The 13,080-nt window shown below is 43.8% G+C and overlaps 1 protein-coding gene across 1 annotated transcript; it reads right to left on the bottom strand.

The window, feature by feature from the left end:
- Positions 1–452: 452 nt before the first annotated feature.
- LOC117779901 (probable chitinase 10) lies at positions 453–9,212 on the bottom strand. Its single transcript, XM_034616245.1, has 7 exons — positions 9,180–9,212; positions 5,364–9,119; positions 5,123–5,308; positions 4,667–4,946; positions 3,107–4,612; positions 2,109–2,301; positions 453–2,031 (listed from the first exon to the last, which is right to left on the bottom strand). Exons 1-7 carry the CDS (start codon positions 9,210–9,212, stop codon positions 651–653), a joined length of 7,335 nt encoding a protein of 2,444 aa, XP_034472136.1. The 3' UTR covers positions 453–650.
- Positions 9,213–13,080: the final 3,868 nt, after the last annotated feature.

A 13,080-nucleotide genomic window follows, 5' to 3' on the forward strand; every position in this document is an offset into this window, starting at 1 on the left:
GCCAGAGATAATTTTAAGAATATAATTAATTATTTTGAGTTATGTGTAATTATTATTATTTTTATTTTATCATTTTATTGATCACTCATATAAAAGGCTACTCATAGCTGTGTTACTTTGATTGTTGATGATTTCTTCAGCGTTTTTGAATTTAAAAATGCGTATGTATTATTTTGATGGTAACAGATTCAAACTGTTCCAGTTCAGTTAAGATATTCTTTTCATATTTTTGGAAAAAACTGCATTTAAATAAATTTAAATCAGAAGTGTTGGCGCCAACAAAAACAACTATTTTTTCATTAAGGTGACCATGTTTACAACGTATAGTAATAAAACGTGTGTGGACTCCATTTAGTTGTTGTAACCTGGTCACATTTTCTTTTTAGGTAATTTATTGCTTGTTTTGTTTTTGCGGACTCGCGCTTTTTAAGTAAAATTCAAACACATTTTGGGATAATTAAATTATTAGTTATTTATTAGTTTTGTAGGTGTGTGTGTGCTTACAACTAATTGGCAAAAATCTTGAAAACAGATTGCGAGCCCAGTCAGCAGCAAAGAAATAGGCATTAATTAACGCATAGTCACTTAATAATTAACTAACAGCAAATCAAGTAATTTGTCACAACAATTACTTGACCACCTGTAGATTATTAGGTGCAATCGTTGGCACGCTGTCCGGGAATGCCGCGCAGTTCTTGGTTGAGAGTGCGCAGCAATGGATGCTTGCCACAACCGCATCGACCACGGAAATCATCCAGATCCAAGGCCCAGACCATGCCACCGCCCAGACGCAGACTGCGCACAAACTGTGACTTGCGGCGAATGTCGGCCACATCGTCGTAGGATACCCATTGATTGCCGCTGTAGGCGTAGGGTCCAATGCGACCCTCGTCGTCACGCACCACCGTCCAGCCGCCGTTGCTGATCTTCTCGCATATCTCATAGTAGGCCAAGAAGCCGCCAGCTCGTGTGTAGGTGCCCGCTTGACCAGGTCCAATGGACTTGTCGTTGAGGGAGCGTGCATTCTGGTCGGCCAGCGAGAAGGATTGACCGTATAGAGGCATGCCCATGACCAGCTTGCTGGGCGGCGTGCCCTTGTCCAACCAGTAGTGGATGCTGTAGTTGCCATTAAAGTAGGGATTGCTATCGCCCTCAACGTAATACAGTGGCGCCACATGACCTGTCTGCTTGTCCCAGTGCCCATGGAAATCGTATGTCATCACGGCAATCCAGTCAAAGTAGCGTGCCAGCTGTGGAACATCATAGCCCGCATCTATGACTGCCTTGCTCGGCGAGACGGCGGCGGACAGCAGTAATCCACGTGGCCGGAATGCATCCGATAGTTCACGAACCAATGCTGCGAATCCTTGCTTCTCCGCGGGTGCACCCTTGGCACAGTCCACCTGCCAGCACACCGGATACTCCCAGTCCAGATCCAAGCCCTCGAAGCCATACTTCTCGATAAAGTTGAGCACGCTCTCGATGAAGCGAGCACGCGCCTGAGGATCGAGCACCAGACGTGCATATTTGCTGCCCAGGGAATCGTTCCAACCGCCAATGGCGACGGTGACGCGTAGACCCTTCTGCTTGTACTCCACCACACGCTCATAGAACCGATTATCAATATCTGCCCAGGAATCATGAGTCTTGATGGTCAACGAGTTGCTGTTGAGCACGGCAAAGCCATAGACGATGTGTGTGCAGAGATTGGCATCGATATCCTCCGGCACATACTTGCCCTGGCCAGGACGATACCACGCCCAGTTGGTAAAGTAGCAGACGACCTTGTAATCCTCACTGCTGCCCAGCGGAGGAACTGGTGTTGGTTTTGGACGTGCAATGGGCTTCTTATTGGGCGGAGTGAAGGGTTTCTTTGTGGGCTTCGTTGCCGGGCGACTGCTCTCCGTGGTGCTCGTTGGCTTGGGTCGATGCACCAGCGGCGGTTGCGTCGTCTGATCCGCACGAACGGCACAATGCGCATTATTTGGCCAGTCGCAGTAGTTCTCATTCCAATGGAGACCAGCGGGACAGCTGTAATCCAAAAATAAACAGGAAAACAATTTCGTAAGATACCCTGTACTCTGTTCTTTGCGGGATTATTGACTTACCGCTGTTCGATGAGCTCGCCGTATTGACAGATGTAGTATTTGTTGCAGTCCCTCTCATGGGATGCATAATTGCGTCCATTGCAATCCAGAGGCTGGCCAGGATCAGGTTTCGCTGAGGTCGTACTTACGCTTGTTGGTGTCACAGTATTCACGGTGGGTTTGGCCGACACAATGGAACCTTTGTCGCCAGCGACTGGAATTTATAGTTATCTTTTAATGCATTTGTTCTTTCATTCATATTGATAAAGATGTTTAAAAAGGCAGAAAAACGTTAAAAAATTAAAAAATATTTAAATGGTAATTATTTTTGGTTTATATCGAATTGCTTTACGTAAAGTAAAATCTACTCATAATTTAAACTAACTTTATGAAGATTTTAGTATCAATGAAAAGGTCATTAAAATACAAAATTTTTCTTAACCCTTTAGGTACCCATTGAAAATTTTGAATTTATGAAAAAATCTACTTTTTGACTTTTTTCCTATGGCTTAAACACAAAATGTTTTGATGCAAAAAGTTTCTTCAAACAATTCTAATAGTGACTGCAAAAAGAATTTTTTAAAATTCTCTTTGCTTATATTTTTTATGATTTTTTGAATGGGATGATCTCAGAAAAATTTTGTATGAAAAGGAGGAAAAAGTGGGTAAAATAGTAATTTTTAGCAATTTTCAAAAAATCATAAAAAAAATATAAGCAAAGAGATTTTGGAAAATTTCTTTTTGCAGTCCTCATAAGAATTGTTTGAAGTAACTTTTTGCATTGAAAAGTTTTTTGTTTAAGCTCGAGAAAAAAGTTTTAAAATTTGACTCAATTCTACGTCAACATAATGGGTTAAGGAAAATTTTGTATCATTTAAAAGGATTTAAATGACCTTTTCATTGCTGTTAAAATCTTTATAAAGTTAGCTCAAATTATGAGTATATTTAGCTTTACATTTTGTCAAAATAAATATGCCGACCACTGTATATCTGCTAAAGATTTAATTCCCTTATCTTACCCATTGTCTTTTCGCTCTTTTCCAGCAGACACTTGGGATGTGGTCCGGCATAGCCTCGGAGCACGCGGTTAATGGTCTTGAGCAATGGATAGGATTCGCAGCCGCAATCATTCTTGAAGTCATCCAAGTCGAGGGCCCATATCATGGCACCGCCCAAGCCCATAGCTCGCACATATTCGCTCTTGTGTCGTATCATGGGTGCATCGTCGAAGGAGACCCACTGATCCCGTGAGTAGGCATAGGGACCCATGCGACCACGTGCATCCCGCACCACATTCCAGCCGCGTTGTTGGATGTACGAGCAAATCTCGTAGTATGCGAGGAAACCACGAGCACGAGTTGCCTCTCCAGCCTCTCCGCCGCCATAGGTGGGCGCATTCAGCTGGTGATCACTGGATTGGGCCAGGGAGAAGGATTGTCCATACATGGGCATGCCCATGACCAGTTTCTTCCGATCGGCGCCACTTTCCAGCCAATAGTTGATGGAGAAGTTGGCATTGAAGGTGGTGGTGCCCTCTGGATGATCGTACATGGGCGCCACATGGCCCGTATGCTTGTCCCACTGTCCATGATAATCGTAGGCCATCACGGCAATCCAATCGAAGTAGCGCGACAGTTCCGGCACATTGTAACCCGCATCGATGACCTTCTTGTTGGGTGACACGGCGGCGGAAAGGAGGAGACCCTTTGGCTTGAATTCCTGCGATAATTCCCGCACTAAATCTGTGAATCCTTGCTTCTCATCGGCTGTGCCCTTCTTGCAATCCACTTGCCAGCACACTGGATACTCCCAGTCCAAGTCGAGGCCATCAAATCCGTACTGTTCAATGAAATCCATCACATGACGTATGAATCTCGCACGAGCTGCGGCACTTCTGACCAATCGGGCATACTTATCACCCGCGGAGTCGTTCCAGCCGCCAATGGCAACTGTCACCTTGACGCCCTTCTTCCTGTAGCCCACAACGCGCTCATAGAACTTGTTGTCCAAATCCGCCCAAGAATCATGCGGTTGAATCGTCAACTTCTCGCGATTCAACACCGCAAAGCCGTAGACAATGTGTGTACAGAGTTCGGCATCAATGTTTTCGGGCACGAATTTGCCACCTCCCTGACGATACCACGCCCAGTTTGTGAAGTAACAGACGACCTTGTAGTCATTAGACTCTCCGGTGCCAGAGCCAATTACGGGGTAGCCCGCTTCCATTTCAAAATCAGCCTCTTCGATGTCCTCATTGGGATCCACTTCGTTTTCTTGTGAGGATTCCTCCTCATTGCTGGCCTCTTCGGGTGTTGAATATTCTGGTTGAGCCGGCTGGGCCATTATTGCCACCTCTTCCTCCTGTTCCTCGCCAGCTTCGCTTTCGACTTCTTCGGCTTCGCTGCTCTCTTCCGCTGGCGTTTCCTGCGAGGGTTGAGCACCTTCGTTTTCAACGGAAGCTGTGCCCACCTCTCCTGAAATGGGCTGCTCCTCCACAGATTCCGCTTCTGCCGGAATCAAACCAGCTGAAATAAATCCAAAATTGGATTAGGTGTTACAAATTGTGCTTAGAGACTTACGAGTCGGTTCGTAACCCTTTGGTGGATCCTTTAGAACAGCATGGATTTCCCGCAGCAATGGATGCACACCGTCTCCACAACGATTACGGAAATCATCCAGATCCAAAGCCCATACCATGCCACCGCCCAAATCCAATGCACGCACCAATTGGGATTTCTTGCGAATCATTTCCGGATCATCGTAGGAAACCCATTGGGTGCCCTTACGTGCAAATGGTCCCATGCGTCCTCGTTCATCCTGCACCACCTCCCAACCCTGATGCTTCACACGCTCGCAGATCTGCAAGGAAAAGAAATGAACGATTTAGTTGAGAGTGTCCCAATAAGGAATTCCCTGTTCTTAGGGCCTTAGATATTCCTGGACTGTTGATGGTGATCAAGAATATATATTCTTCAAAGGGTTAGTCACTCCTGCAACACAAACCTATTATAGCGTCATCAGAAGGTGATGCCTACCTCATAGTATGCTAAAAATCCGGCTGCTTTGGTGAATTCACCAGCTTGACCAGGACCTGGTGCCTTGGCATTCAGTCCATTGTTGTTGGCATTCTCCAGGGTGAATGACTGTCCATATAGTGGCATGCCCATGACAATCTTACGGGATGGGGCTCCCTTCTCTATCCAATAGTTGAGCGAGAAGTTCTACAAAATAAAGATTCAATTAAGAAGGAAAAGCTAAAGGATTAAATATACGCACCGCATTGAAATAATCGTAGTCGTCATCGGGATGATGATACAGAGGAGCCACATGTCCGGTCTTCTTGTCCCACTGTCCATGGAAGTCGTAGGTCATCACAGCAATCCAGTCAAAGTAACGTGATAATTCTGGCACATTGTAGCCAGCATCAATGATCTTCTTGCTGGGAGAAACAGCTGTGGAGAGCAGCAGACCACGTGGCTTAAATGCCTCCGATAGCTCCCTAACCCAGGCGGTGAAACCTTCCTTTTCATCCTCGAATCCCTTGTTACATTCGGTTTGCCAGCACACCGGATACTCCCAGTCCAGATCGAGTCCTTCGAATCCATACTTCTCAATAAAGTCCAAAGCATGACGAATGAATTTGGCACGAGCTGCAGCACTCCGTACCAATCGACTGTACTTGTCTCCCTGGGAATCATTCCAACCGCCTAGAGCCAGACTCACCTTGATGCCCTTGCTCTTTAGTCCACTGACTCTCGTATAGAAATTGTTGTCGATATCCGCCCAGGAATCGTGGGTGCGTAGCGTCAGCTCGGAGTAATCCAACACAGCAAAGCCGTAGATCACATGGGTGCAGAGATCCGTATTGATATCGTCGGGTGTGTAGCGTCCCAATCCCTTGCGATACCAGGCCCAATTGGTAAAGTAACAGACCACCTTGTAGTAGCCATCGAGTGGTTGTAATTGTGGCTTATCCGTCGGATAAGTCGGTCTGGGTGTAGTACTAGGCCGCTGTGTTGTCGGTACGGGTTTGGCAGCAGCTGGTGGCTTGGGTTTGTTGGCCGTACCGCTAGATGAGGATCCTCCGGTGGATGCCACTTCATCCTCCTTGCACTGAGCTGCCGCTGGCCAATCACAGTTACCCAGCGCCTCGTTGTAGTGCAATCCCGGAGCACAATCCGCTGCCTGCAAGCGATTCCAAAGGCAGAACAAATACTTGGTGCAATCTCCCGGATAAGGTACACGCTCCTCCCCATTGCAGGGATCCTCCTCGCTGGCCTTAGACTGCACAATTCGCAGATACTTCTTGCTGGTCAAACACTGGACATTCTGTGGCCAATCGCAGATCTTCCTGATCGCATCCCAATGCAACTCGCCCCCGCATTCACTCGGAATTAGGGCTCCATTCACACAGATGTAGTACCTGCCGCAATTCCTATGGGTGTAGTACTCTCCCTCGTTGCACCGTGCTGAGGTGGGTGGACGTGGACGTCGTGTGGTGCGATGTGGTTTCTTTGTAGTGCTGACAACCGTCGGTTTTTGGGTGGGTTTCGTCGGTTTGCGACTCGGCTTGACGGAGGTCGTGGTCTTTCTTGGCTTCTTGGTGGAGCTGATGGCGGTACTTGGTCGACTGGTGGTGGTGGTGGTGGTTCTAGTGCTAGTGCTTGGCAGACTAGTGGTTTGCTGCTTCTTTACCGAACACTGGGCGGAGGCGGGCCAGTCGCAACCTTTGACCTCGTTGTTCCAGTGCAAGCCGCCTGGACAGAACTGTTGCCGCATCTCACCCGCAATGATGCAGTGGTAGTAGGCATTACAGTTCTTTGTATCCGGATAGAACTCTCCAGGCTCACAGCTGGAGGCCTGGACAACTGGATAGACCAGAGCTGGTACGGGTATGGTCGTGTGTGCCGGTCGTGCTGTGGTCTTGGTGGGTTTGGGCTTCGGTTTAGTTGGACGTTTTGTTGTCGTCGTGGTCGTTGGGGTCGGAATTGATGTTGTGGAAGTCCACCAAGCTGGCGTTGTGGTGGTGCTCTTAGGGCGCTTTGTGGTGCTGCTTGTAGAAGGTCTTCCCGTTGTGGTGCTGCTGCTAACCTCCCAGCTGGGCCAAGATGTGGTGGAGTGATCATGCTGACCCGATCCCGCTGAGCCATCGCTGCTTATCGTGGTCATCTGTGGCGGCAAGGGAGTAACAGGTTGAGCTGGACGCTCGCAGTTGCTCTTCATTGGAGGTTCCGAGCTGAGGCGTCCTAAGGCACGATTGATGGCCTTTAGCAATGGAAAGGATTCACTGCAGCAACGATTCTGGAAGTCATCCAGATCAATGGTCCAAGCGGCAACGCCACCGAAATCATTGTTAGCTGCATAGCGTGCCTTGGCCTCCACACTGGCCGCATCTTCGTAGCCCACCCACTGATCTCTGGACATGGCATAGGGTCCACTCTTCCGGTCCGCATCCCTTCCAGTTTGCCACTTCTGCTTGCGAATGCGTTGACAGATCTCATAGTAGGCCAGCATGCCGGGTTGCTTTGTTAGATCTCCAGCATCGCCAGGTCCGGTGGATGCCACGCCCTCACCCTGTAGTCGCTGACTGCTCTGCGCCAGGGTGAAGCTCTGTCCGTAGAAGGGAATGCTCATGATGAGCTTCTCGCGACGTGCGCCCATCTTCACCAGGAGTTGCATGGTATAGTCCGTGTTGTACTGCGGATACTTGTCCTGTGGGCGACCGTACAGAGGACTCACATGGCCAGTTTGTCCCTCCCAGGCGCCGTGGTAATCGTAGCTCATCACGGTCATGTAGTCTACAATCTCTGAGAGGGCGGCCAGCTCATAAGCCTCGCTGATGATCTCCTTGTAGCCGGATATGGCAACACCCAATTGCATTTTGGGATTGACACGTTGCATTTCCGAGCGAATCTCTCGCAACAGCTTGGTCAGATTGGGTTTATCGCTGGCTGGACCCTTCGAGCAATCACTTTGCCAGCACTTGGGGTAGTTCCAGTCCAAATGGAGACCACTGAAGCCATAACGTTTCAGGAATCCCGCCGCACTGGAAGCAAACACCTTTCTCTTGATCTCATCGCCGGCCAGGCGGGAATACTTGTCTCCACTCGAATCCGTCCAGCCACCCATGGCAATGAGCACGGGAACGCCGAGAGAGATCACGCGCTTGTAGTATTGATTCTCAATGTCCACCCAGGGATCGAACTCGCGTATGGTCAGATGATCGGGATCGAGGGAGGCAAAAGAGTAGACAATGGCAGAGCAGAGCTTGGGATCGAGTTGTTCGGGGACAAAGTGACCATCCGCCTTGCGATAGAATGCCCAGTTGGACATGTAGCACAGCACCTTGGGTTCCATGTTGTAGTTTTTCTTTTGCGTGGTTGCCTTCACCTGGGAGAGAGCACCATAGGCAGCTCCAGTCTGGGAGAGATCAGCATGTGCCAGAGCACCATAGAACTGTTGTTCCGTGTAGCCATCCAATTCATCAATATGCTCCAATTGATCAATGTCCACTGCCTTGAGGAGTTCCTGGTGTGGAGATCCCGACCGATAAGGTTGCGGTTGATAGTTATCATTGGAGCTGGGTGCAATAAAGGCTGCGTATTTATCGGACACTGACCAAGGATCTGGTTCCACCAGTAGGCTGAGCTTCTCCTGCTTTTCCTCGGAAACATCGCGTACATAGTTAATTGGCAAGCCTTCTAACTCTGACTCATTTTCATCATCATCATCGCTGGGCTGTGCCTCAACGGAATCCCTGACAAAGGAACGCAAAGGAGAGGATTCCCTTAACATCGCCGCACTCCTCTCATTGATGCTGGGCACACTCTCCACGGCGCTGCGCAGCGGAAGAAATGTGTCACCAAATGTGGGTCGTATGCTGAACCGACTCAGTGCACCCGGCTCATCCTCCAGCGGCATGCTCTCCACTGCCGCACGCACAAATGCCGGCTTGTAGTTGGGCGCCACATGCACCTCGGGCGCCTCGATTCGAATGTGCCCCGTCGCCGCAGTTGCCCACAGGCAAAGCAACTAAACAGGATATTATCTTAAGTAAATTGGACTATGTATTATGTACAAGGTATGACTCACCAGCAGCCTAACCAGCGTAGATCTTCTACGCATTTTGAATGCTTCCTGCTGCTCTTCTGTTTTCCTTTAATGTTCTGAAAGAAAGTAAATTAAATTGATTAAAAGAAAATAGCGTTTCTTCTTCCCTTGATTGTACGAGTACACTCTCAAAACTTCTGTTTCAATTCTCTAGGTCAAATTAGGATTTTAGTTTTCAAATTTCGAATAAAGCGACCAAAAAGTAAAGTTGGTCACACGAATCTCTAATAGCTCCTCTTCTTGAGTCGTTGATATCTTTTTTCCTTTTATTTTTTATTTGAATGTTCCTTTCAGAAGAGTATGGATTTATTTATTTATTGTCAAGCTATAAACAGCCGACACTTAGCTATACATTTAAATAAACAAATAAATTAAAATATTACTGTGTAATGTAAATGTAAATATAAATATAAATATGCATTTGTTGCGAGGATTGGGGAAAACCCAAAAAACCCAATCAGACCAAGATAAAAATAAAGTATAAGTTTTAAATCTATTGTGCTTCAACAGATTGAAATTGTCAATCACTGTAAGCAACCGTTATTATTACAATCAGTGTGACCAGACAGACTGACTTCCGCCGAATGATGAATGAGCGAATTAACCCGAAGTATGATTATTTCTGCCTTTTGTTATATTTTTTTTTTTTTGGCTTAAATTGATATGTATATGATTTATTTAGCCAGACACCAACATTATCACGTTGTCAGCGTTGTCCTCTCGCATTACGTGCGGATATGCGTCGTACATTTTAATGAGGATAAGTTTAGATTTGCTCTTGGATGACAAATTGGGAAGTAATTGTTTAACTTTGTTTTTTGTTCTTTTATTTTTTGTTTGTGCCCGGAACTTGTTGATATGCCTGCCTATTGATTGTAAGTGATAAATGTCTATTTATCTTTTTGAATTGTAAAATAAAAAAAGAGGCGCAGCGATTTCATTATTTGGGACACGTTCATGACTAACAGAAAGTATTTCTGGTTTTTGAATATATACTTAAAACTGGCTTACTTTCCCACCGTTTTTCAAAAATTGTTATAAATTAGTTTAAACGAAACTTGTTGTTTAGCATGTCATTTAATTGCAAAATGTTATTTATATAATTTAAATTCATAAATCGCTTTTGTTTGCTTTGCATTAATTTAAATTAATGCGTTTGAAATCGCCGCTGGGCTATAAATTTTACTGTGGTTTTGAATATTCGGGCACAATATTTATATTAGAATAAAAATTTAAGTTTTAAGTAAAAATCTAAAGCATTAAGAATATCCTTTGAAAGGGACGAAATTAACAATATTAAATTATATATAAATTTATTTGTATATCTTTCTGAGTAAATTCGAAAAGATTCTTAAATTATAATGTGATTTGCAATATTTCGATCCTTGAGTTGAGGCTCAATGAAACAAAGCATCTGTTAAGCCTATGGAAATTTCGGAGTTATGACTCAATGTGTTCATCTATTTTTATAATAGCTTTTTTATTATTTGTTGTTTCGCCTTTCTCAGTTTTATGTTGAAATGCTTACACAAATCTATTTAATAGTTTGCCGCTAGCGATAAAAGTCTTTCTATGTTTGTCCCCACTTCAAGTCATTTAAATTTTCGAAATGTGCTCTGCTTTGCCAACTTCTTTATTTGCCCAATATGCAAATTCGAATTCAGAATTAGGTTAAGAGCTTTACGATGCTGACCGGTTTTTGTTGTTGCTGATTTGAATGTCTCCGATTAATAATGAGCAATAACGAAAAGGAACGTAACATCGGGCAATATAATTATGCATGATATTATGTATGGTAATCAGAAGAAATGTAATCCCACGCCAATGCCAAAATGTGAAAAGATGTTAGGCAAGTTTTGCAGTTTGCAAGAGAGAGAGAAAGAGAACGGGTTAGGTTTTCATTTAGGGTTCATTGAACGGCAAGAACAGATCCTGTCTGCATATTTAAGATGTGGCAAAAAAGAGATTGTGCAACAGTGAAAGGTGGGCATCAATTTGCCTGCGTGGAACTTTCAACTTGTACGATTAATAATTCTATTAATACCAACTTGTATTCTTTTGTACGAAAATACACTGGATATTTACGTTGAACAGAACAAATGAATTGTAGGAGTTTGTTCATTTTATGTGGCACTATTAAAAAACCATAAACTTGAGCGGGCTTTTGAGTTTTGGAATTCGTGTTAACTCATGATACTCTCATGCCACACACTCGAATTCATCATGCAATTCACGTACACACACCAAAAAATTCCACTTTATATGCATTTTCATATTCATTTACTGTTGGAACACACATCGGATAGGTTCGCATCGGATCGGTTTGGATCGGCACATTTAAAGTGTTTTTATAGAAAGTGTCCACGTTGCTCATCACAGTTATCACTTGAATTCACTTGACTCATTCACTTACTTAAAGGCCTATCCCAAATTATGTGTCTTTATGGGTATTCCAAGCTCTTAACTTTTTTCTTCTTTGTCGCGAGAACCTTTGCGCATGCGCGCCCGGAACGAAACTGTTGGCGATCGCACTGGGGACGCTGCTATTTATACACGATCGGAGCCTGCCGAAAAAAAAAAAATTAAATTAAAATAAAAAAATAACAGCAACGTTCTAAAATGTTCAAGTAAGAAGAAAGGAAAGTTTTGTTTGAATTGTCGCCTTACAAATACTCTTTTTCATAATATTTGTGCGATACAAATTATAAAAATTAGTTGCAGAGATAAAACTATACATTTAAGGCAATTGAAACATTTAAACACAAAGAATTATTTAAAATTAAAACAAACATATAGCATATTTATAAAAGAAATTAATGTTATAATAATTATAATTGATTTTGTAGACCAAATTTTTTATAGCCCAACAAGAATATTGAAAAAGCAGAGTCAATAGAAATTGACATATTGTGTGCGCAGAAGAATCAAAACAAAAGCGTTACCTGTTTTCTGTCTTCTGTAAAGTTTATGCGCGAATATGGAAATAAAAACAAAAAGGCAACAACCGGCAGCTGGCAATCAATGCAGCAGCTACCGGAGGAGTCGCCGATGTCAATGGCCAACAGAAACTGGTCCAGTTCTTCTGCTGTTGATTTGTCATGCGACATGAAAAGGTGTAATTAATTAACTTTGGTGAGTGATCTTTTCTGTTTTGGTTCCTTCATTTTCTTTTGACAGCTTCTTTGATAACATTAAATAGCAGGCAATGATAAATGGATTTGGCTTTCTGAAAATAAACTTAATTATTTTGATTGGCCTACCAAAGAAACAAATGATATTTGGCCAGTCAATAACCTGCGGATCCTTTTGTGCATAAACACCCCCGGTTTTCATTTCTACGAATCTCTACCATTGAAATATGTATATTAGATTTAAATTCATTGTCAATTATTTAAATAGGCGTTACATAAAAGTTGACCACTTAAAAATGTACTAAAAATCGAAAGTATCTCATGACCAATATGTTATCGCACAGTGAGTTATCGATAGCTGTCAAGCAACCTGTGGCAATGCAGTGCTGCAAACTTTTTAGAGAAAAAATGTCTGTTTTTGGCTGGTTTTAGTTGGCGCCAATCATTGGATTTAAATTTTAGATATTGCGAATTTCAAAATGCAAATAATTTCAAGAAAATTTGAAATTACATAATATAAAGCTTAACATTTTAATGAAGTTTGTAGTTTGTCACCCCAAGGCCAGAAAAGTTCAAATTTAATGTTACAAAAATATTAAACAATGCAAAAATTAAAAAAATTCTAGTTTTAAAATTAAGAAATTTTAAAAAAGGTGGAAAACTTTTAAGTTACCAATTTTGACATTTGACCCAAAATGGTACATGCTGCCAGATCAGAGAGTTTAACAGGGTGGCAGCCTCTGAACCGTGTG

This window comes from Drosophila innubila (genome assembly GCF_004354385.1).
Source record: "Drosophila innubila isolate TH190305 chromosome 2L unlocalized genomic scaffold, UK_Dinn_1.0 4_B_2L, whole genome shotgun sequence".
NCBI classification, from domain to species: domain Eukaryota; kingdom Metazoa; phylum Arthropoda; class Insecta; order Diptera; family Drosophilidae; genus Drosophila; species Drosophila innubila.